The 22,844-nt window shown below is 42.5% G+C and overlaps 3 protein-coding genes across 3 annotated transcripts in view; 1 reads left to right on the top strand and 2 right to left on the bottom strand.

Moving 5' to 3' along the window:
* cps1 (carbamoyl-phosphate synthase 1, mitochondrial) overlaps window positions 1-1,213 on the bottom strand; it is a gene marked incomplete at both ends in the record, with an annotated part of 39,195 nt that extends 37,982 nt beyond the window's left edge. Inside the window, 2 exons of the mRNA XM_079731301.1 lie at window positions 7-116; window positions 1,091-1,213. Of these exons, the coding sequence (XP_079587427.1) occupies window positions 7-116; window positions 1,091-1,213 (233 nt within the window). The remainder of the gene's footprint in view (window positions 1-6; window positions 117-1,090) is intronic.
* Window positions 1,214-8,742: 7,529 nt separating this feature from the next.
* myl1 (myosin, light chain 1, alkali; skeletal, fast) lies at window positions 8,743-12,998 on the top strand. Its single transcript, XM_079732797.1, has 6 exons — window positions 8,743-8,939; window positions 9,949-9,976; window positions 11,012-11,155; window positions 11,555-11,728; window positions 12,141-12,218; window positions 12,658-12,998. The coding sequence occupies exons 1-6, from the start codon at window positions 8,808-8,810 to the stop codon at window positions 12,684-12,686; spliced, it is 585 nt and encodes a 194-aa protein (XP_079588923.1). The 5' UTR covers window positions 8,743-8,807; the 3' UTR covers window positions 12,687-12,998.
* A 2,663-nt stretch (window positions 12,999-15,661) lies between these two features.
* Window positions 15,662-22,844, bottom strand: part of map2 (microtubule-associated protein 2) — a gene marked incomplete at both ends in the record, with an annotated part of 34,090 nt that continues 26,907 nt past the window's right edge. The window contains 5 exons of the mRNA XM_079732795.1: window positions 15,662-15,874; window positions 16,455-16,567; window positions 17,805-17,886; window positions 21,056-21,148; window positions 21,463-21,597. Coding sequence (XP_079588921.1) covers window positions 15,662-15,874; window positions 16,455-16,567; window positions 17,805-17,886; window positions 21,056-21,148; window positions 21,463-21,597 — 636 coding nt within the window. The remainder of the gene's footprint in view (window positions 15,875-16,454; window positions 16,568-17,804; window positions 17,887-21,055; window positions 21,149-21,462; window positions 21,598-22,844) is intronic.

Below are 22,844 nucleotides of genomic sequence, written 5' to 3'. Positions count from 1 at the left end.
TCTTACCCAACGAGGCCAGTGTTGAACACTAGCTCCCCAGCAGCGGAACCATCATGCCCGAATGAGTATCCCTTTATCCTTGTCCCATCTTCTAGAACAAGATGGGCAGTCTGGGCCTGGATGAGATGGAGATACGATAGAGCGAGAGAAAGAAAGAAAAGAGAGAAAGAAAGAAAAAAAGAGAAAGAGAGAGAGACAATGTCTCCCCATAATGGTAAAATGATTTAACAATTAATTACTGAGCAAAGAACAAGAAAACCTTACTTCGAACATTATAATAACATCCCAATGCAAGTCTGAATTGGGCGACCTGACTGACTGTAATCAGTCCATAGGCATAGATTGCTGCATTATACAAATGATTACCCACATCACATTGTGACGAAGAGCATATACAATTGCCTATGGTCACGTTTAGTCTATAATTGCAGGTTCTTGTTTAACCACAGAGTGTCACTCGATAACATATCGGACCCTGGACAAGCGACACTGCCAGCGGGAGGGCGTACGGGACCATTGAAATCTGGAGCTTGTCAGGCTATCTGGGATAGGCGCAGGGGGGACCAGGCCCCCCTAATGCCCCCACACAGCGCGGAGCCTGCAATGCTTCCAAAATGGAAGCAGTCTGCGACGTTAAGTCCCGATGCACAAGATGCTGAATGAAATGTAAGGTTAATTTATCAGATGAAAAATATTATCAACTTAGAATTTAACTCTGATGGATAGAACCCAGTGGACTGGTTGTTAAGTCGGCTAACCTATCTTGTCGAAATGATGCAATACCACTAGAAAAACAAATCCACCAACCACATGTGTAAAAACTTTACTGAGAAATGACCCGTCTGGATAGCCTCTTTAACTGAATAAACTTGTTTCAGGCACATTTACTTTGGCCACGTTGTCCACAGCACATCTGCAGCGCATAGCGATAATAGTTTTACTTTTATGAATGACATGGTACATAAAGTCCTGCCTTGGTAGAGTATGAGAGAAACACACCGCATATCATAGGCTGTCTTTGGCTGCTCATGAAATCCTATGATAACCAGACAAATGACCCCATACGGGACGATTGCATGAACTAATTTACCTTCACACTGAAAAGTTTGGTGCAGGAGCGCATCCATGAGCTGGTTTTCCCCAGCCTTTTGCCAACGAGACATCCATGCCGGAGGGTTTTCACAACGTTGTAAGCGAGCAGGATTTTTGTCATATTATTTCGTGGAGAGAACTATACTCAACCGCTGTTAACGACGGAGTCAGGACGCTTGGAGTAGAGCGCACTGCTTTCAAAACGTGCACTGAACTATGTACAAAGTTAGGTATACTTGCTGCTGTGAGTTAGGCTCAACGAACGAGAATTGAATCCGCGCCGCCCCGCGTGTACTACGATGGTACTACTACGTAGTTGTTGTAACCACAAAGTGATCTCTGTGGTGGATACCGGTTGTCTTTCTCATCGCTTACGGCACCCATCGTTTTCATTGGTACGAAGAGCCCATAACAAATAGGAAGCTCTTAAACTCGGCGAACGACTTTATTACAAGATACAATATTCATGAGCATTACTTGTGGGTTATGTATACAACTTAATCTATCACCCCGTTTGAAATATAAACAACATGTCCGATTTATTAGAGAAAGCTTATTTCTTGTAAATTATGTTTTGATTGGTTTGATTTGTGTCGGCCTATAGTTACTACCTACTTTCAAATAAGTCTAACCTGCTTTATTATCAGTGTTGGCTCGGTGACTGCCTGGAAAACTGACAATGGTCTTTATGAAGTGGGATTAGAGCCGGTGCCACTATGTGCTGATCTTGTACAAAAGGGCCTTCAGTTGGAAGACTTTGCCTGCAGACTGCTTGGTTCAGCACTTTGAGCACATTCTCTTTGTAACGGGACTGCTTTTATGGATCACATTACAACAAACCCAGCCACCGACCAACTGGCTGTGATAGGGCTATTAGGGCAATAAATAGGCCTACCTAAAAAATGCATGGGTCTAAAATAAACACCGTGATTAAAGATATAGGCCTACCTATTACACAAAAACTAAACAAGGGGTCCCGAAGCTACACAGGATTTAAATCAAATTTATATTATGTAATTGTTAGGCCTACTCTTATATCAACACGATTTTGACACGAACATTTTTGATATTTTTTTGTTGAACAAAATCGAAGAACCAGCCAAGCGCAGATTACTTTTGAACAATCGGGACACTAATTCCCGTTGGTCCATGGTGCACTAATGACCTCCAGTGGTCGTTTTCTGATATTACCGCAATCAGAAAACTACAGTTTCGTCAGTTGAGGTACACGAGTAAGTGTAGTGTAGTAACGGTTACAATATCAACATGTGAAAAGTATACATGACAACAGCATTTAAGATTTATTTATTTCGACTGGATTGTGAGGCGTATATGTATTATAGTTAAACGGTTATGACAGGTAGATGCCACTGTCTTTTCAAAGTTTATTGTAAATAACCACTTTCCTGTATCTTGATTTTGAAAAATATAATTAATCAGGGTGATAGGGTGTGGAATGGTCATAGCATACAAGCTAGAATAATTATGCACTTGTAAACTATTTAGCACACTAGTCATGTCAGCCTTTAAAACCATGTGTTCATGTTGCTAATGTTCAATGATGTATGATTGACACTGTATGTCGTGTCCTGTTCTTTTGTATATATATATATATATATATATATATATATATATATATATATATATATATATATATATATATATATATATATATATTGTGTCCAAGCCATCTGACATGAATAGTTTGTTGATTGATTGATGTCTTCACTCAAATGTCCATCACGCAACAGTCAGAAATCTGTGTTAAAACAACTTTAAAATAAAAAAGGCCACTGATAACTTTATGTCACTAATACAATAATATTACAATAACGCCAATGTAAGAAACATGAAGGAAAACTATTAAGAATTTACACACAAATGCAATACATACAATACAAATAAGTTCCCTATTTATAATAATCAATAAATGATGGAGAATGATTTGTGAAGTGTTGTAAAGGATCCTGGCAATCAGTATTCATTTCATTTTAAATGTGTTGAGGACATGACGATCTTTATTGTCATTAGTGGTTGAAACACACATGTGTGGGCGGGGCCAGTTAATGACTAGGGCTGTCTGTTGCTATTCTCAGAAAGTAAAAACCCCTCCCCAAAAGCAGCACTTGCTATCCAAAATAATTCACTCACATAAGATTGAAAGATTGCGAGTGGATGCCTGTGTGCTATATGGCTCTGTAGGATTGGGAGGCTGTGATTAGTGACTTTTAAAAACCACTTACCCATTGGCTGGCCTATGACCTCATGAGGACCATCGTCTGTTAACAGTGAAATGGACTCCGCATTGTCAGAGATCCCAGTGCAAACTGGAGTCGGCCACAGTCCTAAAGATATATTCATCTGGGATTATTATCATCTTCTTTCCAGCTCTCCAATTTGAGAGATGATGCTAATAGAAATACTACAATATGACAGTGTTAGCATCATGTGCTGTGATTTTTTCATTAATGTTATCCTAGATAGAATATGTTAAAATATGAGGCCAATATGCCCCCATGTTAACCACCATGTTGAAGAGCTATATATTTCCCCTGCAAAGTAAAAAAACAAGCTTTTGAGATCAGGATTTGCATATATTCTACACATTATTTAAACTGAACCTGAAAAAGCATGTTATATGTAAACATGGTAAAATAGGCATTGAACTGACAATACAAAGCAACATTAGATTACTAACAGTATTTTTTTAATGTAATCAACATGTAGTCCTTACTCAAATGATATAACGAATTGTTAATTACTTGTGTGTTCAGCACTCTTCATGAACTTAGTACAGCAAATACAGAATAATATCCGGCCTAAGAGCCTCATTTTACGATAGTGAAGAGTAAAAGGTTGTCCTTTGGATGCTACTCCCTGTGTGTCCCTCTGAGAATAGTTGCCCTGCGAGGAGCTTAAAACAAACTGCCAAAATATTTTCAATGTTTGGGGTAAGCCCTCATAGCGGGTTTCAAGCGCTATGTCAAGACGATCCCTAGCAATCTCCAAGTCATGGACGGGCCGAGGCTGCCAGACAGCATCTCCAACTTCTCTCTCTCTCTCTCTGGGTACTGATGCAGAGTCACGCTCAAAAAAGGCCAGCGACTATATAGGTTGGATTTTGCCAAGCCCCAACTCAGTCGCTGTCTGACCCTGTGGGCAGATTTGTGGGCATGAGAGAGAGAGAGAGAGAGAGCGAGAGAGAGAGAGAGAGAGAGAGAGAGAGAGAGAGAGAGAGAGAGAGAGAGGGAGAGGGAGAGAGCAAGAGAGAGAGAGAGAGAGTTTGTGTGCGGGCCATAGAGACTGGATCAGCCCCCCTTAAGGAGCCATGGCCCCCACGCGCTGAAATCCCAAGAAACTTCACACCTCTACGGAGGCGGGTATAAATAGGTCCCATCTGTCCCTCCAGGCTCAGTTACAGCTTCATTCCTTTTTGGAGTGCTTGGATGTGGAGGGTGGGCGGGGGTTGGTGGAGGCAGTGATGGCGACATGGAATGAATGAGGGAATCAACGGGGGGCTGTGGGTGGCAGGGGTGGGGGGAGAATCCTAATTCTACTCTTCAGTCATCTCAGAAGCTTGTCTGGCGGCTTTTATGCATATATTTGTATATATCCTGTGGGAACATTAATCAAAGTCACTTTGAACACTCACCTCATTTCCTTGGCACACAAACATACAAACATGAGGGAAAAAGGCCAGTGAGAGAGCGTCTGCTGTCTTAAGGATAGGATACACATGCCTATATCCTTATAGCCACAGTTCCTATAAGGATAGGAACTGTGGCTCTATTCTTCAATTGTGTTTCACCCTGTTGTTAACTCTCTTATTTCTGTGGTGCACATCGTCTTCAAATATAAACAGCACAACTCGTATTGTCTGAGCAAACGTTTTTGAGGATATGGTGTGTGTGTGTGTGTGTGTGTGTGTGTGTGTGTGTGTGTGTGTGTGTGTGTGTGTGTGTGTGTGTGTGTGTGTGTGTATAGACACATCCATTTCCTGGATTCACAATGATGAGACCTCTATCATCTAGCACCACATCTTATCATTCCAATGGGGGACATGTAATGTATTAGGCCTCAACCTGTGCAAGAGGAGACTGTGGGGTGTGTGTTGATGATTGTTGGTGTAAGCATCCCCACCTGGCCCGAGTCAGACTGATTGGACCCCGGGGCTGGGTGAGGCTGCACGCCTGTTGCACAATGAGCAATCAATGTGTACAGGTTAGACCAGCCATCACCCACACACACACACACACACACACACACACACACACACACACACACACACACTCCACAGTACACATAAAAAGTTTTCTTCACAGAAGAGGCTGAAATATGAAAAAAAGAAAGATCTTTGGCCCCGTCTACACGACGCTGTACGTTTTTAAAACAACGTTTTTCCTTCGCAACTTCAAAAAAGATTTGCACCCATGCGACTTTCAGAAGGAAAAATACGTAACGTAACTTAGAGTGAAAATTGTGTAGTAAGTATGCAAGGCCAGTAAGTACGGAAGAGGATTAGGGCCACACATAAAAAAAAAGTAAGTTCTGACTTTATTCTCAGAATTCTGACTTTAAACTCAGAATTCTGACATTAATCTCAGAATTCTGACTTTAATCTCTGAATTCTGAGAAGAAAGTCAGAACAACACATGTTCCAGTTTCACTCACCTTTTGGTGAGTGAAACTGGAACATCTTCTGGAACCCCTCGAACCCGCAAGAAGTCGCTAAGGGAAGACATCTTGGCACAAGTAGGCTTGTGCTACTGGCTGCTCTGCGTGTGGTTTCCTCCTACTGCATAAAGCAAAGTGTCTCCCACGGAGGGTGGTCCTTACAGGTAGTTCTGACTTTAAAGTCAGAATTCTGACTTTTTTCCCAGAATTCTGAGATTAAAGTCAGAATTCTGACTTTAAAGTCAGAACTACCTGTAAGGACCAACCTCCGTGGGAGAGACACTCTGCTTTATGAGTTTTAATGAGTGGCCCTTATCCTCTTCCGTAAGTAGGTGATAGTGTAACTTTTCAAAAAAGTAAAAACAACAAAAAACAGTCATGTACTCACACCAAAAGTGAAGCAAATATTGTAGGCTACTCGGGCAAGGTTGCTCGCGCAAACTGCAAACATTTCTCGTGCGAGTGATTCAATATCAAGCAAAATTCTCGCCAAAGTTCAAATACTTGAACTTTGATCACGGCGCAGCATTCGAGTCATTCAAGCCATCTGGGGCGCCGGCTTAACAGTTTAGCGTTACATTTGGCCTGCTATGGTTTGTTTGTCTGAATGAAATAATTGTGTCTTAATATTTATGCATAATTTGAACAATATTTTTTTCCCCAAAAAAGATTTGCATCTCAAATTGTGAATCTCTCGATCCAGACTTCCCCATCCTTCTATTTAATGATATTACTGTGTGGTAACACCCTGTCACACTTGTTTGGAGCAGAACCACGTTATGCCATTCCTCAATTTCAAGAGGTTTTCTGTTTTCAATGCACATTTTCGTACTCCCAGGGCACAGAAATGAGACCCATTGACCTCTCAGCTGTGTTTTTCTGCTTCCCCTGGCACAGCCCATTGCCTGCCAACTGCACAATAACGGTTGGCTGTGAGCAGTAATTACTTAAAGTGATACACCAACGATCTACCTCCCTCTTGGGTGCAGACCTGCCATGCCCTTGGTTTTAATGTACACTCAAGCTACTTGCTCCCTTTAGATTACTTACTGACCTCATGTGAACATGATACAGCTTTTGCGTCTGGTGGTGGCCTAGCTGGTGTTATTGAAAGGAAAAGTTGTTTGCTCAAGAGTCCCGGTGCAGATTACTTCAATTCACTGATGCAGTATTTGGAAGGGCGACATGCCAGTATGGTTAAGTGTTTAAGTGTGACTCTTGAGGATACCAGTTAGCCACCCTAACTGACCCGGCTTCCTCTTTTCTCATGGTCTTTTCTTTCTGTATGATTATGAAAAATGGTGGTTTTCAGGTTGGGGCATTGAAACGGCGTATATGATCAACTGTAAAATAAATCAAAACAAGAAGAAAACTGCAGTGAATAAGATCTTCTTGGTCTACTGCTTCAGTGAGGCGGGGGAAAACATTAAGACCTGGGGGGACAGGTGCAAAAAAGAAAAAATAGGGCAAGGTTTGCCCCTGTACGTCAGCGTGCGTGTATGCATGTGTGTTTGTGTAAATGAGCGAGAGAGAGCGAGAGAGACAGAGAGAGAGAGCGAGAGAGCCCATAGGACAGCTGAGCCCCCCTTCCGTCCCACTCAGAGGGAAATAGCTTGGAAGTCATGAGGAATCTTTCCCAGTACCTTCTATCCTCATATACATGGGTCTGGGGAGGAGAGGAAGGGAGGGGGGGGGGGGGGGTCCAGGACCGATATAGATAAGAATGAAAGCAGGCAGAATGTGTGGTCTTAGTCCTGCCTGAGTTACTGGCATCAGCAGCTGAAAGGCCCTCTGGATTCATTAATTCCCCTCTTGATCCTCCACATCTACCAAAGAAATCAGGGTGGTGGTGGTCAGGGTCACTGCCGGGTGACAGTGAAGGACAGATCGACAGTGGTTGAAATAATGCCCTATAGACGCTCAAAACTTATTGGAAAAATGCTTTGGAAAATGAAATAATTATATATACTGTAAATATAGGATTACCCGTTCATCTAAAGGCCTACTTACACCCATTCCACCAACACTGTTGTATTCTCAAATACAAAAAAGAATAACAAATAATTGTTAATTTGTGTGTTTTCACCTTTTAATTAACAACTTTGGCAATTTGTTGTTTTGAAACTACTAAATTATATGGTTTGGAATCATATCAGTTCAACCTAAAGGATGACCATACATAGTGCTCCAAACATATGACCATGAGAGGGTAAATCTAAATTTGACCCTTGTCTCTCCTAATTCTCCACTCCCCTAGATCCCATATGCTAAGGGTGAATTTGCTATGACCCTATTCATACAGAGACTTACAGGTAAACCAATTGCACTCTTTAAATTTAGAACATGAAGTGTGTATTGTGAGTTAGTTAAACCTAACAAACTCGTTACAAATATAATGAAAATTCATTGCGATTCTGGAGTAACGGTAACGTCGCCTCTAGATCGGCGGGTAATCGCTTTCAAACGTGTCCATAACGCATTTTCCATTTACAGGAAAGTTTTACTTTGGATTAAATCCGAATGAATAAGGGAATGGATATTAGCTTTGCCCTTGTATGAACCGTTGTGAATGCCTCAAGTGGAGATGCAAGATACGTTATCAAATCCATTTACCTATGAACTATTATCAATGAGTCCATGAACTATTCCACAGACATGCGCAAGGCCAAGGCAGTGCATAATTTGGCACACAAATGTTGCATTGAGAGGGGACCGAAATTGCCAAGTGACCTAATTCAACCTTTGGATCGTAAAATCGTTTTCCCAGGCTCGATAGATGGCAAAATAAACAGAAGTCCTATGTGGAGTAAGGACGACTCCGACGCTATTTACAGAGGGGTACCCGGGTACCCCCTTCCCTCCCCTTTCCCTGCGCCGTCCAATCCACTCACAACGACTTCTTTGACGGAGGTAACGACCAACATGCCCCATATATATACGCCCAGAAGACAATTCCCTGCTCCGAGTCCCCTCCACTCTTGTGTCCTAACCTCAAACGGGAATTTCTTGTCAGGTCCAACCTAGACTCATAACACAGAAAAATGGCACCCAAAAAGGACGTTAAGGCTCCCGCAGCCGCCGCCAAGAAGGCTGAGCCCGCCAAGAAGGCCGAGCCCGCACCCGAGCCCGCGGCCCCACCTCCACCAAAGACCGTGGACCTGTCCGCCGTCAAGGTAAGAAGCCTCCCTATGGACTGAGAGAAGCGTGGACATAGCCTGAGAAGAAAATACCAGTTCAGAACAAAAACTGGATTGGTATAAAAAGGTTATCTGACGATGATGATGATGAGTAGGGTGGTGTGAATATGCCTAATGAACTATTGACCGTTTGCGTTATCTCGGTGGTATATATTAACATTAAAATTGAAGTTGATTCTGAACAGTTCATTTGCAATGGGATGACACACGTTTTGCTGGAGGTGCACGCACTTATTGGCCTTGATGGTGCACCGAATAGAACAAGTGCGGCTCATTGGTACCCAGTGGTACTACCCAGTAGGACTGCCCAGAACCAGGGATAGTGGCTCCGTGAGGCGTTGCATCCCACTTCGACCTTAACCACACCCATCGCGTCTTGTGATTGGACTAAATGAACTGGGACAAAAAGGCCGACTGCTTAAGTGGCACCAAATGAGGAGATGTTACTGTACCTTAAGATGGACCTCCGCGTATCAGTTACCTCCATCTGACTATGAAGCTAAATTTGGCCAAGACATTACTTTAAGTCACGATTACACTCGGTCCAGACCTTTATCAGATCTACCGAACCGGCGCGTCATGCGCACACACGTCAACGTCCCACCGAGTGGCGGGATGTGGATGAAGCAACAAATAACTTGTTATGGAGACATTTTATCACGCATCATATTTCTTAGATTTCTTTGGGTTTTGGGTTGTTTGCAAAACTGTTTGTTGTATAACTACAATCAGCCTATTTGGACTGTGTCACCGAAAGCACATCACTTAAAGTCCATTAAGTGTGACAGCTCATAACTTCACAGTGGGCGCGCAATTGCGCAAACACGCGCACACATATACACGCAAACACACGCGCATACACATTTGCGTGGGTCCATCACTAGTGCCACGGATTTTCAAGTAGTGCCACTATGCTAGCCCTTGATGTAATAACTACAGTTCCATAGCATACCTGACTGAATGGATTTGTTGCATTGGTCTCTAGGTGGAGTTCACCCCAGACCAGATGGAGGGTGAGTACACTTTTTCATAATATGTTTTCCTCATGCATACTTTCATTCAACTGTTGGTGACTTGATCCCCTCAATAATAATATGCAAAAGATAAAAACAATCAAACAATTCATTTTCGAAAATTCAGGACGAAAATGACTAGAAATGATTGACTAGAAACAGAGGGATGGGCTAATTATCGTAATGCTATGCCATTCATTCATGATATGGTGATTGAATGAATACAGGAACAGACAGTATTTCCATAGTATTTGCGGTGGGCGCTAGACCGCCCCTCAGCCATCCCGACATCAGCGTGTATACGCTGCGGTCAGCATTCCCTTCCATTACCCAGGTCATGCGGGAGCACCTGCCTTTAAAAGGAGGGGGCTCATGTTCCCAGCTATGTTTATCAATTCCAAGGCGGTCCTTTTATAGGGACCCTTGTCCTTGTAGCCTGAGAGCGAGAGAGGGAAAGAGAGAGAGAGAGAGAGAGAGAGAGAGAGAGAGAGAGAGAGAGAGAGAGAGAGAAAAAAGGAGAGAGAGACAGCTGAGCAGTGCAGGCTAATAAAGAAGCCTCCTTTATATGATACGCCTAATGCTTGTGTACACAAACTCGGAAGTCAAGGCTATGGCGATGGCATCCAACCCATTTCAACGTCTTGTTATTATCATACTCATTCTTGATTCCTGTCGGCCTGTCCAAAACACATTTTCAACAAGTCTAAACTCTGTCCCCGTCCCTTCATTCCACCTCATCCACAAAACCAGGACTAACCTCCAAGTTTACTCATACATGTCCAGGTCAAAGTGACAGGTCATTCATGAGTTGCATCGGCCACCTACAGTTTAAAGTCCACTACTCCAACCGTTTGTAGGCTTGTCGCGTAGGCCGGTTCATACCTCAATTAGGAATATTAATTTCCTATTTTGTTGATGATTGTCATTTGATCCCCTCTGGAAGCTATTAGGCCTTAGCAGTTATAGGCTACAGCCTGTATAGGTATTTTTGTTACGCAAATTCTGACTCCCTTGTCTCTTCTGCCCACATGACAGATTACAGGGAGGCCTTCGGTCTGTTCGACAGGGTGGGTGACAACAAGGTATGCTACAACCAGATTGCCGACATCATGCGCGCCCTGGGACAGAACCCCACCAACAAGGAGGTGAAAGCCATCCTGGGAAACCCCTCAGACGAAGGTAGGAGACACCAGGGGAGGAAGAGCATCCTTAGTAGAGAGGAACCGTGTTACATATTTATGCTTACTTTGATCCATTTTAATGTGAATAAATACAACATTTTAATCCCTTGGGGATACAGCCAAAAGCAAGTAATTTGGCACTGTCTTAAAAGGGACTAGATGTGTATGTACAATTAAATGAGTGCAGGGACATCATCACATGCCCTTCATTTGAGTCATTGCAAATACCTATACCACAGATATGGATATGATTTGTTTTTCATTCTGTGTGATTACGAAAGAGTCAACACCTTCTGAAATGTACACAATGTGCGGCATCAAGTCTCACCCTACCATTGCTCCTGCTTGAAGTCTTCATCTGAAAACACCCTGTTGGTCGTTTTTTCTTCCACCACAGACATGAACTCCAAGAGAGTAGACTTCGAGGGCTTCCTGCCCATGATGCAGACCATCGTCAACAGCCCCAACAAGGGAACACTGGACGACTACGTTGAGGGTCTGCGTGTATTTGACAAGGAGGGCAACGGCACAGTGATGGGCGCTGAGCTGCGTATTGTGCTGTCAACACTTGGTGCGTGGTGGCAGTACAGTTATCATGACAATGTTAATAATAATGAATGAATTGATATATGCTGGAACAACAAGTGGAGAAAGCAAGAAGAAAACAATAACATAGAATAATCCTATGGCCTTTGAGGCCAAAATAAGGTTTATATATATAAATTCTATATTATATATTAGGCTTTAGGCTTCAGTTTAGGCTTCAGTCAGGCTTCTTTTAGGCTTCCTCAAAACGAAAAAAGTTTTTTGTATTTATTTAACAAATTGTAATACAATCAAACCATATTTTATTTATTTACTTTACTTAATGCCTATTAAAGAATTACGTTTGTTGGATACTCTTTTTAAAGACGCAATGAATGTAAAGGTTATGGTGAGTAGGACAAGGCTTTATTCCTTCCATGTTGTCTCGCCCCCTATAGGCGAGAAGATGACTGAGGCCGAGATTGACGCTCTTATGCAGGGACAGGAGGACGAGAACGGCTGCATCAACTACGAGTGTAAGTCTCAAGATCCACTACACTTAAAAACTCATAAAAACGTTAGGTTTTATAAATACCATCTAAATATCTTCGATACCTTAACTGTACTCCACTTTGACAATGACATGTAGTCCATATATTAACTTTTAACTTAAAATATAATATGGCATACATAATATATTGATTTATAATATGTTAATAATACTGAACTACCCGTAACATTGTTTCACCTAAATCATTTTCACTGCAGTCAATTTTGTTAAAAAAATAAAGTACTTGCTAGGTTTCATTGTAAACATAATTATAATCTTAAAACATTAACAAAACAGCAACAATATATAAACACTCTGAATTTGAGGTAAAGGTCAAAGTTTTAAAACCTTTCCATCTTTCTTTTCTTACCCACAACCCCCATTTCCCATACCTCCTTCTCCTTCGGCTGCGGTCTGGTGTTCAGCTTTCGTCAAACACATCATGTCTATTTAAGGACCCCGTCCACGGAGCATGGTTTCATGTTGCAGACCCCATGGTGTCGAGACATCTACTCGCTGTTGCCCACCCCTGCCCCGGGGGAACTAGGGAAGGGGGGGAGGGAACAAAGGACTTTGAGATGTCACTCGTTTTATTTTGTTTTGTTTGGATAGACTTTTTTGTCTTCTTTATCTTCCTACTCTCTCTTGTCCAATCGGTGCTCTCCATGCATTTCATCTCATCTCACCTCATCTGCTCTTCCTCATCCCCCTCTTCTTCCTTGCTCCTATGGAAGACGTTATGCTAGTACACGTCAGGAGACCTGGCCCACGTGTGTTTGGGGAGGGGAGGGGAGGGGCAGTGGGGCTCAACGATGACCATGAGTCGCTGGCTTGGCCCAGGACTTGCCGTTCAAATCAACATAAAACGTCCTAACCTGCCCCCTTAAGTTATAGTATACTCTCCTCTGCTGTTTCGCAAATAAACTTTTCACAAACTCCAGTTTTAGTTTAATCTAGTTTTTTTGGTGTGTTCTTTCTTGGTTGTAGATCATGCACCACGGTGCTAAGATTAAGTGAAGCCAGGTTCATATTTGTTGCCAGACTTAAAAAGGAAATAGAATCCCATTGTTTTGAGGGAGCCAAGCAAACATTGCACAAATCTCAAATTTATTTTGGACTGGGAATTTTACCTTTTGCGTCTTTCCAGACATTAGTTTTGTGCTTTGGCTTAATCATCAAATATATTGATTTCTTTTTTATTTTACTAAAATGACGACAGCACTCCGATATCAGTTTTTGTCCTTATTTTATTGTTATTAATTGCTTTACCTAGAGTCATATCAACAGGAGAAAAACTGCATACATCAACTTGACCTTTAAAATACATTTACAGTTGCTGTAGGGTGGGTTGGCAGTACAGGAATAAAGGGAATGCAGAAAAAACACAGAAGCAAACAAACACTAGCAGGTGAGGGTTCTAAGAGCTGGGGAAGGAGGCAGGATGTACCACAAAAGTGTTAGCGGAAAAAGAAAACTAGATTAACACGTCCTAACATATGATAGAGGAGTATTCCCTTTTTTGTCATTTTTCTTTTCTTTTATGAAAATGTCATTTTTTTAATGCGTTTTCTGTTGGTTTTCTTCCATCGTTTTCTCTCTTACCCTACGCATTGCCACAAAACGGTCCGACACAGTTGCATCCTTATATCAAAAACAAAACAGAAACAGCTTGAAATCTCCAAAAAAACTCAAAACACACGCACAGTTTCCGGAGACTTTCCCCATTGAATCTCAGGTCCAATTTGTGTTCTGTCTAGTCCAAAGACCCCTTCTTACGGGCCCGGTGACAGCCTGCCTGGGATAGTGGTGCTGTAGGGGGGGTCCTCACTATCCAATCTATTTACACTTTTATCCAAAGCGACCTACAGGGAATTCAAATACATGTACTTAAGGAGCAGGTCGGGGTTGGGGCATCTGGCACCAGGATGACTACTACAGGTATACGGCGAACAGTGAGGATCCAACCCAGTATCTGTTTGAACCCAGTAGCCACTACTCTATCATGCCCCGATACATACACCATCCAATCCTCTCGCTCCAAGGAAACAATCATCTACAGCAATCGGAGTCACTCTGCAAGGCATCACAGTTTGAAAGACACATATATTCTTTAGCCGTTATTGGTTGTTTGTTTTCTTCCTAAGTGATATGTGTGGGGTGATGGATTCTTTTTCTTACGTTTGGTTCTCGAGTGAAAAAACACAAGCACAGCACATTTCTAGGAGGCCTGCTTGCACACTGTAAACGGCTAAAAACTACAAAATATACTTTTTTTTATCCAATTATTTCAGGAAATAAACAAATGATTGTAATACTTTGAAGTACAAAATAGCTTCTTTTTCTACAAGAGCTGATACATGCTTGCATATCATGGACTTGTTTTTTAGCAATTTTGAACTTTGAATGCATTCTCACAGTTACCAGACAATTATCCAATCGTTTCATTTTCGAATCAAATTCAAAATGATGGAGGTGTCAAATAAGTTGTGTTTTATACATGTATTTATATATATATATATATATATATATATATATATATATATATATATGTATATATATATATATATATATATATATGTATATATATATATATATATATATGTATATATATATATATATATATGTATATATATATATATGTATATATATATTTATATATATATTAGTTAAATATAATATCTACGAATGATGATAAGAATACTTGATTATTTTGCGACGGGGGGTGGGGGTTGTCTGGCATCCATGCACATTTTAAATAATACGTGCTGCTAGGGATCGGTGGTCACATGACGTGTCTAATTAGTGTGTAGCGAAGAAAAAGCACCGCAGCATGTTCCTAGCACTGATCCCGGACCTGCGGAGCTGCCACCTGGACAATGTTCCATGCGAACCACGGTGAGCAGGTCTCGGGACCAGTGCTCAGAGACCAGGACTATTCTATTGACAATCGTAGTGAAAAGATACCAAAATGGAAGGGCCAACGCGCATTGGGGTGGACTGGATAGGAAAACAGAGGAACCAAATGATGGCGGATCCTTCCTGTCGTCTCGTAGTTGTTATGATTAATTCACTTTTTTTAGATGTGTGCGTATGTGTGTGTGTGTGTGTGTGTATTTGTTTGTATGGGGAGGGAGACGCAGTGGCAGGTGGTTAATAAGTAAGAGCTGTGGGTAATCATAGAGCGTTGTTGTTGTGGGGCGGTGGGGTAGATGGAGGGTATTCCTGGCTGGCCGTGAGAGGTGACGGTGGGCTGCGTGGTTTGGCAGATCTTGGCGGGGAGGAGGGTTTGTTCGCCAACGCGAGGCCCTGTTTTAGTCAGTGGGCTTCTGGAAGGAGAGCAGTGGTGGAGGTCGTGGCTGGGGGGTGGAGGGGATTGGGGCATGGGTGGGCTTGGGCGCTGGGGGATAAGGGTGGTGCACCTACGGTGGCTCACAAGCCCTGTTTGGCCAGGGCGGCGGTGACGTCCTCGGCCAGCGTTGCCAGCTGCGGGGACTCCAGCATGTCGAGGCTGCCGGAGGAGGACAGCAGCCGGCCCCCCGGGGACCCCCCCTCGACACCCTCGCCCTCCGACTGCGACGTGACCACGATGTCCGCGCCGGGGTCCCGCGGCTTGGCCTGGAACATCACCTTGTGGCTCTCAATCTGTGAGGGCGGTGGTGGCAGGGGGAGGAAAGGGATCGGATCATATTAAGAAATCGGCTCATCGTTTCTCAGGAAATGGCGACACCACATTCACATCAAATGTGTTAAGTGTACCCCCTGAGCTGGCCTTTGAGAAATGCTTTTGGGTTCTTTTCCCCCCTCCAAATTGGTTTCAATAGGTTGAAGACAGGTGTGTCGCATCAATGCTTAATGAGCAGGTACTGGTAACTAAAAGAGCCAATCCCAGTTAGAGCATGTAATAGCATACATTTAACCTATAGGGCGTAACATACAATGCAAACCAATTTACAAATTGATTTTGGAGATTCATGTCCAAATGGCGGAATAAAGTTTAAGTATACACAGAAACGTACAGTTTATAGAATAACCCCGTACCAAAATGCAAAACAGCACAATCGTGTTTGTGTTTGACATTTCCATGAACCTAAGTTTCGATTTACGTTTCTGTTATTGAATAAAAGAAATTGTGAATTGTTCTACGCGTTGGGAAGACCTTAGGATTGAATGGAGAATGTCGGGTTGAGGGTTGTCTGTTGTTATGGGTGGGCGAGGCACTTACCAGAAAGGGGCCGCGGCCGATGGGTTGCCCTGCATTGTCCAGGGAACCAACCTTGGCCTGGGCCTTGTCTTTGAAGTCCAGCCTGACGCTCTCGATGCGGATGTTGCCGCCCCCTAGTATGAAGGAGGAGGGACGTCGAGGAAGGTTACACACTACCAAAGACACACACTGAAACCAGCGAATCATTTAGAAAGTGCGAGTGTATAGAAATTGTCTGAGATGCTATCAAGGTCACTATCGATTGACGACTGATAGCAGTAACACAAGGTTTTAGTTCTGGATGCGACAGATTGCAATTAGAAATGTCAGAGCCTCAGCACATCTATCCATGTCATGACTAGGCGGACATGACTGTACTACTGTACATTCTCTTGTACAATGCTGCTCTGAAGCCCTATTTTGTTTTTCAGACGCTACCATGACATTCCCCCACGCCAATTGTGTTTGTTGGGGAAATAAATGCAATATAACGCTATATGCAATGACACTTAAGGAAATCTTCCGCATTTTGAAGTGTTACGTCATGATGATAAGGTTCAGAAATGGCCCAGCAGGTGGAGCTGTAGCACAGACATTATATATATATATATAGCCATCTGGGAGGCAATCCCAGTCTCCCTCCCTCCCTCCTTCCATCTCTCTCCCTCTCTCTCTCTCTCTCCCCCCCCCCTCTATCTCTCTCCCTCTCTCTCTCTCTCACCCAGACATTGCAATTAATTGATAGGTAATTTTATATCTTCATTTGTTGTTCAGTTAGCTTAAGACAAGATGGTGGTACTGACATGGAATTTAAATACATCCTTATATCAGCTCTGCCATCACATTTATTAGTGAATTCATTGGCAGAGGTTGTACTTTCCGTACATTAGATAAAAACCAGATAGTCTATTTCATAGAAAGCCCTGGTTGTACAGATATATTGGTTTGTTCCAAAAGATTGATGTTGATTTGGTTTGCATGTGCTTAACTCATCATTTATTTAAAAAATGTTGTAGAGGGCAGAGACTTGGACTGATAAAATGAAGACCATTTTGGTTAGCAGTGGTAAAAATTAAAAAAAAGGAACAATTATGCAGTGGTCCTTAAAGGTTATGCAGTGGTCCTTAAAGGTTCATCAATTAAACCAATGACTTAAATTAAATATAATAGGAAATATATTCTACTACAATAGAACACATCCTTCATGGGGTCTTAGTTCACGAAGATTACATTTAATAACTCTGGGACTAAATGCAGTGTGGTCACATTCACGTTATACCAGGAGAACGGTTGAATAACAAGGAAATCGAATTTGTGTAAGAATCAACAGCACAATTTAAACGTCCACAAAAATGCTCCCCTGGCCGCTACCTGGTCTATGGTGGATGTTGTCCAGGGATCCACATTTCGAGGTCACATGACTCAAGTCTATCTTCTTGTTCTGGATCTGTACCTGTAGTGGAAGATGAGGGGAGATTCCAAAGGAAGTTCTCAATAAGGTCATACAAACTCTCAAAGCTACACATGATGTTCTCCAACGTTGGACGTGACAGAGATGGCTTTGAGAGCATGAAGGTGTTCTAAGCCATAATTGCTGCTCAATATAAAACTTCTGTAGGGGGTGAACAATTATAAAAACAGCGTAATATATTGTTGAATAACAGCCCACTATTGGGAAACGTTACATTTGTCTTTTTGATTCACATTGTCATAATATTGCAGAAATATATATAACTGAATGAAGGTTAATTAAGTGAGTTCAGTTGTTATAGTAAAACACAAATTACTTATAAACACTGTGGATACCTCAAGCGTGAACGAATGATTGACACAATCTGGGACGCAAAAGCCACTGATCGTACAGAAAAAAAACTGAAAACTTAAGAAAGTAAGAGAGAGAATAGTGTTTAAATTAAATATTCGACAGGGAAATGACACACATTAAATACGAGGCCGGTGTATTTCTGTCCCAATACACACCCTGTGGATCTGAAAAGAGAAATGAATCAATCCATTTATGCAAGATTTGCTAACATATTCAGAGCGCGAGCGAGCATTCCACGCTTATGCAGATGTTCTACCAGATAGGGAAATGTTTTAGGTTCACTGACCTAGCTGCAATTACTGCAATATCTACATGTCCTTAACGGCTTTCTATTTGATACAAATTTGTTTCTCTGGTTGTTCTCCATACCGAGGTGTCACACAGAACTAAATGTCTGCTGGAGTAGAAAGCCAATAAATCGCTCAGTGTTTAAAACAAGAACAACAACAAGAGAAGCTGAGTTCTTGACAGTTGACTCTTGTTAAGTTCCTTGTGATCCAACACAAACACTCACACACACACACAAACACACACATGCACACAGCAGTGTGTCCTATGGACCATCTCTGAAACCGAGCAACCCCAAACAGAACAACAGCGCCGGGGGAGGGGGGGGGTACCGATCTGAAAACAACATAATGAATGGCTTGGAGGAAATCACTTGATTCACACACACACACACGCACACGCACACACACACACACACACACACACACACACACACACCACAAATGTTTACACAGCAGAAGCACTAAACAAACAGTTTCCTTGTTTCTCACACCTAGGTTGAGAACGGCTGTGATCCCGCCCCTCAGGATGAGATTCAATGCGGTAGTGGTGGGAGGATACGTTGTGAGACATAAACAGTGCAATCCAAGTGGTGCACGACGAACACGATACGGTCCACTTTACGTATGATAATCCCTTGTGGATCCGAGGGATTTTGGGGGAAGAGGGAAGTTGACTGAGGATGTCTGACATTTCCAGCGTCGTATCAAGTTGAAAATGTTCCAATTCATTCAAAGGCATTACAACTGAAGTGGAAGCCAATAGAAGAGACATGGGGAATGCTAAGTGAAAGATGCAATTACATTTCGGCTTTGGAATTGTAATTATATTATAGGTCCCTGTGCTCATAATGGTCTTTGTTCAGGAGAGAGTACCTACTCTAGTCTCTGTTTGCCCACCAGAGTAGTCTATAAAGAATACAATCCCTGAGAGCTAGAGAGTTTAGTAAGGTCAAAACATTTGGGATGTCTTTAGTTAATGAATGAATGGACACATTATATGAAGCCAACAGTATGAATATGTCTCGAGGGCTGCCGAACCAGCAATGATATACTATGGGGTGCTTCTACCTGTGGTTGAAAGGAGCAGGAACGAGAAACAGACGCAGAAAAAGCTGAAGCACAGACTTTATACATATTTTGAAATCGCATTCCTCATGTAAAAGACTGTTGGGACATTGATCTTTGGAGAGAGAGAAAGGAAAACCTCATGGTGAAATAAATGAAGATTGTGCTGTGGAAGAAGAGCTTGAAATTCAGGGTTGAGCTAAAGGACAGTACCGGTATAGGTGATCAAACCATTGTAACCGTCTTCAATAAAGCCCCTTAACCATATCACTTGTCAAAATTGCTTTCATGTACTGATTCTGCTAATCAATATTTGGCATGTTTGTACACTAGCCACGAAAACACTAGAAATATAGCACTTTCTTATCACAGTATTTGTGATGCTTGTATGGCACTGATTTTGTCAACAAACTCCCTACTGACCGACGCGCATTGATTCCAAAATACGAAAGGTGAAATATAGCCATTGTTTATATCTTTTGCAGTGGCTCGCTGCCGTCCGGCAGAATCCTTACAAGGAAGTAATTTTCAACAAATGGTATTGGTGCAGGATGTTTTGGTGAAGCCAGGAGAGACGGTAACAATAGTTTCATCACCCGGGCGGCACTGTATTCTATTACTAACCATACTGTAGTGATAGAAACAAAACACAGCTATACACTGATAATGAAAGCTGTGTGCCAATGCCTATAGTAAAGATCTGCGCAGAAGGGGGGGAGGGACTGCAAACATGGTGGTGGGGCTGTTGATGAGAACATCAAGAGCAGACTGTGAATACATATATACCATATGTCAAATTTTCAGGGGTATATATATCCAAACATAATGATCAACAAGAAGGTGAAACTTCACTGTAAATGTTGGGGGTTGGAGGGGAGGACAACCGTAAAATCTGAGAAACACATGTTTAACTGCCTCTGAACAGCGCCATTTGAAATCTTAATTTTAAGGGGGAGGGGGGAGAAGCTATTAGTAACTTCGTTTTAAATGGCAGTTCGCAAATTCGTTTTTAATGCAGATTATCTGCAAAAGGAACATTATAGAAACACTATGTATTACATATTCTATGAACATATACAGTCTTGACGTTTGCCAGAACACATGGGAGTTCTTCAGAAACATCACAGGGCAGTGCTAAAGCTATGACAGCTACGCTGGAACAATAGACACGTCAGTCTAAACGGGGGGCACCTAACACACCTATACTGGGCAACATCGGCATGTTGAAGCTAGATTAACGGGGAATCCTGCCTAAAGGCACTTCAACTATTTGCAAATACATGCCAGAGGAGGCCGGAAGGGAGCTGGCAGGAAACTACGATGTAAGGGCCGAGTGACAAAAGGGGGAGCCCCTTTGCCCTCCACGTCCTCAACGGAGGGAGAGAAACAGAGGGATAGAGGAGGGAGGGGAGGGAACAAGGGGGGGATGGTACGGTACATACATTGCCTCCGCGGGGAGTGTACTTCAGGTTATCCCTGGAGCCGCACTTTGACTGTACGCGGCTGAAGTCCAGCTTCTTGTTTAAAATCTGCATCTACGGAGAGATGCAGATAGAGATAGAGATGGGCCTCTTGACAGACACTGGGAGATGGATGTGATGACTGCCTAGTGAACCGTGGTGGGGGTGGTGAGGGCAGTGGGCGTGGTGTGGAGGGGTCAACGCATAGGAAGAGTGAACAGACGAATGGACATTCAGGGTTATGGCATAGCAGAATGTTAAACGATAGATGACATGAAGATCTGTTCGTCCATTCGGAAGTTAACTAAGCTGGAATTTTGTAAGCATTAATAATAAATAAGAAGTCAGTGTCAGGAGTGAGTCAAGAGCAGCAACGGGCTGAGGTATACCAGCGGGTCTTTGGTCCATGTCACACTGTGTGCAGCCGATAGATACAGTGTGACCGTGACCACACGCAGCAAGGACTTCCAGATCCACGAGGCGCCACGTTTTGCCATGGTTGGCAGATTGGGGCCCCTGCACTTCTACAAGCACAATCATTGGACAGGTCATTGTTTGGGGCAGGGGAGGGGGGGTGGTGGCTAGGTAAAGGAGAGAAACAGTCTATAACACGGCCTATGTGCAATAAACACATAACAACTGAGGGAACTTTAAGCCAGGGATGGGGCCTAGGGGTTGTTGCTAACCTAGTGATCAGTCAAACCAGACACATTGACATTTAGCCTCATCCTTTGTCATAATTTAAGGACTTTCTTTTGACACACCAGTTTGCTGCATCATGTGTGGTTCACTTAGATTCCATTTGTTCTACTAAGTTTGACTAAGAACTCATCTCGACATTTACTGAACGTCAAGCATATCCCAGGTCGATAGCAGGAGGGAGGTTTCATTTGGACATGGAGGACGACGGTTTATAAACACATCCAGTGAAAATTCACATGATCTAAGCCAAAGGTAGTTGATTATTATATTTTGTTTAAAGAACTGAAACATTATCCAAAATGATGGTGTGAATTTGTAACATTTTCAAACACACAAAATACTATACTTACTATACTTATACAATACTTATACTTATACAACTAGACTTTTTATAATCTTCTGCCCAAAGAAGGCTTAAGAATCACATATGAAAGTGAATGCGTAAGTATAACACATTAGGTGGCAGAGCAAGAGACAGGCCACTCTATCCCCCTCAGGGGGCTGGTTCTTCAAATATAGCTGCCATAGAGACCCAGGTGGCGTTTAGAGTCAAGTGTTAGGAGTCTAGAGGCTCGCTACAGAGCGCTCTGAAATATTCATGTTATGCAAGACCACTCTTGAGTCTTTCTATCAAAACAACACAGAGTCAAAGCCTTAAGGGAACAGATTAAAAGTTAAAATTGTAACATTGCCTGGGGCATTTGTCATTGGCTGAACACTAAAGAGACTTGGGGAAATGGTGAGGAACCCAAGGGGGAAGGGGCCGTTGGGTGTCAGGGGGGTTGGGGGATAGCCTTGTGAGACCGTCCAGATTTTGAGGTTTGCATTTCGCAATGATTAGCATTGTGGCGTTGTGGCTTGGTAGCAACTGATTTCCTAATACACAACCTTGCGTTGTTCAAAAATGGCAATCAGATTTAATAGCCAAGTGACACATTTGTTCTCTTTACTCTTGCCGATTCCGGTTGGAAGTAAAGCAAAAACATCTTCTCCTCCTTCTCCTCCTGTGATAAAGCTTGTAAAATAATTGCTTCTTTATTTTAGTGTTCTTTTTTACATTGTTATTCCG

The sequence above is a fragment of the Pollachius pollachius genome, assembly GCF_949987615.1.
Source record: "Pollachius pollachius genome assembly, chromosome: 3".
In the NCBI taxonomy this organism is placed as follows: domain Eukaryota; kingdom Metazoa; phylum Chordata; class Actinopteri; order Gadiformes; family Gadidae; genus Pollachius; species Pollachius pollachius.
The sequence above is the reverse complement of the archived record's forward strand: the minus strand, read 5'-3'. Positions and strand labels throughout refer to the sequence as shown.

What these genes read in the sequence shown, in the direction of transcription:
- myl1 (XM_079732797.1), top strand. Translation starts at nt 8,808, where the DNA reads ATGGCACCCAAAAAGGACGTTAAGGCTCCCGCAGCCGCCGCCAAGAAG. An exon ending in TGGACCTGTCCGCCGTCAAG is followed by an intron (nt 8,940 to 9,948) that starts GTAAGAAGCCTC and finishes ATTGGTCTCTAG; the next exon opens with GTGGAGTTCACCCCAGACCA. An exon ending in CGGCTGCATCAACTACGAGT is followed by an intron (nt 12,219 to 12,657) that starts GTAAGTCTCAAG and finishes TCTGGTGTTCAG; the next exon opens with CTTTCGTCAAACACATCATG.